The 6,000-nt window shown below is 42.5% G+C and overlaps 1 protein-coding gene across 1 annotated transcript in view; it reads left to right on the plus strand.

Annotated features, from left to right (window-relative positions):
* Positions 1-5,535, plus strand: part of SLC6A13 (solute carrier family 6 member 13) — a 78,752-nt gene extending 73,217 nt beyond the window's left edge. The window contains exons 12-14 of the mRNA XM_061638669.1: positions 167-267; positions 2,124-2,294; positions 5,069-5,535. Coding sequence (XP_061494653.1) covers positions 167-267; positions 2,124-2,294; positions 5,069-5,188 — 392 coding nt within the window. The 3' untranslated portion in view covers positions 5,189-5,535. The remainder of the gene's footprint in view (positions 1-166; positions 268-2,123; positions 2,295-5,068) is intronic.
* Positions 5,536-6,000: the final 465 nt, after the last annotated feature.

Below are 6,000 nucleotides of genomic sequence, written 5' to 3' on the forward strand. Positions count from 1 at the left end.
TGCTGAACATTGCTTTGCTTTGATGCATGTGCCTGGCTTGCTCCTCTTTTTGTAACCCCCACCCATGCCCCTTCTTCTTCCTACACAGGTCCTCTGGCCTTTCCTTCTCCACTCCATATATTAATAGCAGGCTGTTTTTCCCCATCTTTATTTTTCCTTTTCACAGGAGCTGACCGTTTCTATGATAACATTGAAGACATGATTGGCTATCGGCCATGGTCTGTCATCAAATACTGTTGGTTATTCATCACACCAGCTGTCTGCCTGGTGAGTTAGATATCTCAGTCCTTTGATCTTGAGGCACAAGTGAAAAGAGTGGGTCAGTTATTTTCCAAAAGGGTCCTTGCCAGTGCTGTTCTGTATTGCAGTGCACAGTTCCTCAAGGAAGTGAGGAAATAATGACGAGAGTCTGCATAGGTGGAAATCTAGCAAACACGATCCAGAGGATATTAAGCATGCCTAAATCCCAAATGGCATCAGTAAAGCTAGGTGCAGGTTGGCCCATATCCCATAGTTTAGCATCCTGCCAGTCATGACATCAACCTTACCCCACCACTGCTGTTGCATGTTTGCAGTGGAAACTGGTGGCTCGAATGTCAGTGGGGCAGTGAAACCTTGGACAGCTCCTTGGAAGTTTGGACTAAAACCTGGAGCAGATTCATTGCCCTGTTGACTAGATATCTGCTGGAATTCCGCCCAGTTTAGATTTGGTACCAAAATTTCCATTAATTCATTTATTCTCAGTCTCTGTTGGATTTTAATACAGCAAATTTATGCTGTTATTTTTGACAACAGACTTTTTAAAAAAAATCTTTTTCTAAAACATTGATTGTAAGAATGATAATTTATCAATATTTCCTTTATAAATATTGATATTTCCTTCAAATCAATATTTCCTTTAAAATATCAATATTAATATCAATATTTTAAATATTGATATCAATATTTTTTCTGAGCAAAAAACCCCACAGATTGGTAAAAGCAGCCACTAGCAGATACAGAATGAACTCGAATTGATGCAAGCCTGTTAGGTTGATGGAATGCTCGCGAACTGGCACCAGCCGATGGATCCCATCCCTACCATTGACGTCGGAGCCAACAGTCTCTACTGCATGTTTGCACTAGTATTATACCAGCTTAATTTTGGTGCAGGTGGGGAATACGTGGGGCAGAGATTGAGAACCATGTTCAGTGACTCCAAAAGCAATGTCTGATCAAACATTGCCTTTTGGGTAATCAACCACGGCAGGTGGCTGCAGTGGTTCAGAATCAAAAGTGCTGCCACCCACCAGAAAAACATGGGAAAAGCGTGAGGTGAGTAACATGTGGCAGCAAGCAGGAAAGGAATGCAGTGCTGTGGATGTAATTGTGGCAGGGATATCCAGCACTACAGTTTGGTTCGGATGGTTTGGTAGGGTCAGGTCAGGCCCGTCAGCAAGTGCCTGACCATGCCAACCCCTGACAATGGGCCTGGGTAGGTATTTTATCATGGATCTTCAAGGCTGGCCCATACTATTGAGCAGAGTGTGGCAGCCTCCAAAGGCAGATGATTTACTGATGTCATGAAAAGGCAGCAAATGGTTAGTTAGATAATTTTTATTGTTATACTTCTGCCATGGAGGGAGACAGGTGCTTGCCTGGCTTTTCCCCCCTCAGGTGCCAGAATAGCTTAGCCAGCCATGGATGTTACATTGACTGGGGAAGGGGATGCCATTTTCTGCTTTATGCCATTTTCTGCTTTACCTCAGGCAGCAAAATGTCTTGGGTTGGCCCTGCACATCTCTTCTAGTTTGGTTCTGATTGTATCTATATATGTTAAAGGGGTAGCCAACATCGTGCCCTCTAGATGTTGTTGGACTACAACTCCCATCAGCCCCAGCCTGCATGGCCGATGGTTAGGGATGATGGGAGTTGTAGTTTAACAGTGTGTAGCACCACATTGGCTACACCTCCTAGAGTACATTGTTTCTGTCAGGGGAAGTACTTCCTTGGGATGAAGTTGGAATCTTGGTCAGGGAAGTGTCTCGTCGTGTCATAGGCCATTTTGCTCTGTCCATGAAGTGGGCAAAGTGACTTGTCTGGTGTTGGTGTCTGTCTAACCCTCCCTCCTCTTCTCCTTCCAGGCGACATTTCTCTTTTCTCTGATTAAATACGCTCCACTGACATACAACAAGAAGTATGTGTACCCCTGGTGGGGAGACACTGTGGGCTGGCTGCTAGGGCTCTCATCTATGATCTGCATCCCTCTCTGGATTGTCTATAAACTTTCCACTATCAAAGGCTCCCTGAGAGAGGTGAGGTTGGTGTGGGTTTTTCTCAGTGGGATTTGGGATGCTGCAGGGAGGCTATCTGGGTGAGGCAGGCTTGCTGGCTACCAGCCTATTGATGAGACGGCCTGAGGGAGGCTTGCTGGCTACCAGCGTATTGATGAGATGGCCTTTTGAGGTGGGTTTATTGTGCTGCAAAAGCAATTAATGGGGAACTGGGACTAATTTTGCCAGAGATCATTCTGTTTCTGACAAGAGCTTGTGGCTTTATTGAGTTCGAGTTGGCTCGAGGGCTACACAGACCAAACTGCCTTCCTGTGTGCTTGTTATTGACTGCACAGCATTTTAAAAATGTCACCGTTCAAGAGCTTCACATCGCAGTGCCCTTCTGCTCCCCTCTTTCCCCCCTCCTGTGCTTATTGACTTCCAGATGAAACACCGTGTATTTCCTGTGTGACATTTTGAACTGGTTTTCTTTCTTTTCTTAATAGTAATAATAATATACAATAATGCAGATAATTTACAATGGTGCACATAAATTACAGCTTTATACAAAATGCCATATAAATAATACCAAAGAAATGTAATAACATGTTTAAAATACTATCTAAATTTAAGAATAAATATATTGCACATTATTCATCTTTTCCCTTCAATTCATTTAAAATTAATGATCACTTTCTTTTAAAAATATATCTTGTGTCTAAGTGATCCATTATTCATATACATCATATATGTTATGTTATATATCACCTAATAATACATATGGATTGATTGATTCTTGCACTTTATTTTTCCAGTAATTGAAAAAGAGGCTCCATTTTCCTGCAAATGTTTCTCATAACTGTACTATTCAGAGCTTATGAAGGAGTCGCAATGCTATGAATATTGTCTCTGTGTGTTTTATACTATAGTTTGAGCTGTGCCTTCTTAGATCCATATACATCATTTCAAGTTTGTGTATGTGAAATTCATAGCAAGCCTCAAAGGTCTTGTCCAAGGTTAAATTGCCCCAAAGCAGATTGTTGTAAGACCACTTCTTATATAATGTTTCATAGCTGGAGTGGTAGGTGCTCTTGAGGAGTAAATATATGTGATCTAGAATAACATTTGTTTCATTCAGTGGTTGCTGTACGAGCAACTGTTTTGGGAAGTGAACAAGGCATTGTAAAGCCAGGGGTTCTGGGCATCTGGTCAAGGCCTAGTGGACATGCTGTGGCTCCTTTGAGACAGAGGCCAATTGTCAGCCTCTCTTCCTTAATCAATCACTCCATGGCTACCAGTTCTCTCTTCAGGTGAGGGTAGAGATGGGCAGCTCTGTCTATTTCAGTTCTCTCGGTTTCTCATTTTCCCAGTCTCAAATCCAGGTCTCCACATTTATGCAGCATTTTTTTAAAAAATCCTCATGAAAATTCTTCAGCATTTTTATGCAAATTTCTCCTAATAAGCATAATTTTGTATGCAGTTTTGACTAATGTACACACTTTTTCAAGCAATTGCCCCATATATGATGCATTTTTGTACGCATTGTTTGGAGAACTACATTGCCAAATATGGAGGGGCGTGAATGTAGGACAGCTCAGATTCAATTCAGGTATCGGTTTGAGAAAGGTAGTTTTTTATCAAAATGCAAAACGGAATTTCTCCCTTATCCCTAGGTTAGAATCATTCCACAGAATGATTTTTTTTGAGGTGATTCTGGGTGCTCCTATATGTGGAAAGGAAGAATGGTTATCCATTTTTTTAAAAAAATGTGTAGAGAATCTGTGGGCAGGATTGCCATTGAAATAACCCCAGAAATATTAAGGGATTTAGTTGAAAATGAGTGTCAAAGGATGTTCTCCACCACAGTTTGACAGAGGAGCTTCTATTAGAGATAATTAACTGTAATAGCAGCAATGAACTCCAAAGGGTGTTTGGTTTGAATGAATGGTCTCTCTGCTATGAAGCTCCCCAGAGTGCATTATGACTGTCTCACAGCCTAAATCTATATTCATTGGGTTAGCCATGTGAGGCTTCAACCCACCTCTGTGTTGGTTGGAGGAAGGGTCTGGTACAACTGAAACATACAAATAAATGTGTTGCTAATTGTTCCGATCTCTTCCACCGATCATTTAGAACAGCTGCAACGTTAGAAGGAAGAATAAAGAGGCTAGCTCTCAAAGTTAAATCCAGACTCCCTGATTCTCCTTGGAAGGGGAAGATGGTAGAGAATCTGCCTGGCGTGCAGAAGGTTCAGTCCCTGGCAGCTGCTGCCAGTCAGTGTAGAAAATGAGCTAGATCAGGGTATCCCAAAGAGATTGATAGATAAAGGGGTAAATAAAGACCTAGGGGTGAAAAGGGGGCAGAAAAGGGCCTACATAGGGTTCATTGAAAAATGTAATTGGGAACCACGAGCCTCAGAAATAATGGGAATGGGCATGTACAGAGTGCACTTCCCTTGCCAGTGAAGAACCTCTATATTTAATAAGATGATTCCACAGCCCAACAGAATTCTCAGACCATACTGCATTATTGTTTTACTTCCTTATTTTTTTACGCTTTATGATTCCTGCTAGTGGTAACTGATGATTAAGAAATGTTGATTATACATGGATATTTCTTGACTTTATTTCTTTTGGCTGGGGTCAATGACAACATAAGCTCATCAAAGGAACAATGAACTCAGAAGTTTGAGGGATCCTGAGCTAGATGGCCCAATGGCCCAACTCAATATAAGGCAACTTCCCATTTGTGCACAAAGTGATGCTTTTTGTCTGGGTAATTCATGAATTCTCTTCCACCTCCATTTTGTCTTTCAGAGGTTCCATCAACTTGTCTGTCCAGATGAAGACTTGCCCCAGAGGATGTGTCCAGGACAGCCCTTTCCGGCCCGCAGAACTGGGCTCCTGATGTTGACTGAGTTGGATTCTCACTGTTAGAGGGAGGTGTGCCCCTCTGCATTGGACAATCCTAGACTTTGCCAGGGGCCAAGGAGGGCGGGACCCATAAGCTGACTTTCCTGTCCCCTTCCAAAGGATCTATGATGGCTGCTAGGGAAAGAGAGTTCTCCCAAGACATTATGGTGGAAGCAGATGTGGCTTCATCTTCTGTCTGGAGGCACAATCACAGGAGATGATTCAAACCAAAATGTTCCCCTGGGAGATCTTCTGGGAGTGGAACTGTGGAAGCCTGGGATGGAAATACTTAACATGATTGCAGAAGCATTTATCTTGCATGGATTTTAGAGAGCCTTCCATTCCATCTATAAAATCATTGTTCCTTCCAATGTTTCGTTGTGTTTCTTTTTAGGGGATGATGGGGATCTGTAACTCAAGAGAGTATGCATCTTTCTAACTTGTAGGTACACACTGCTTGACACAGACATATAGTGTTTTCTGCATGTATTGGCTCTTTACCTTGTTACAGGAGAGGTCAGGATTTTCCCCCCTTCTCTTTTTCTGTTTAAGGGGGGGGCAGGCACAGCACGCTCCAGCTATTGCTTCTGAATGCCCCCCACCCAAACATGGATAGTATCAGGCTGCACAAATAGGTTTGAAGACAAGGGAGTTGGCTTAGTACTGTGGATTATATTTGCTCTGTGCTGATCTAAAAAAAAAAAAGGCCCTTTCAAGACAATTCTGTGTGTGTTCAGAGGTATGATGCCCTTTGACTTGGGAAGTGGCATCATTTGCTGCTCTGCCCTAGGCAGCAAAATGTGATGATTTGGCTGTGCTTGCCCTACCACCTTTCC

The sequence above is a fragment of the Rhineura floridana genome, chromosome 8, assembly GCF_030035675.1.
Source record: "Rhineura floridana isolate rRhiFlo1 chromosome 8, rRhiFlo1.hap2, whole genome shotgun sequence".
Lineage (NCBI taxonomy): Eukaryota > Metazoa > Chordata > Lepidosauria > Squamata > Rhineuridae > Rhineura > Rhineura floridana.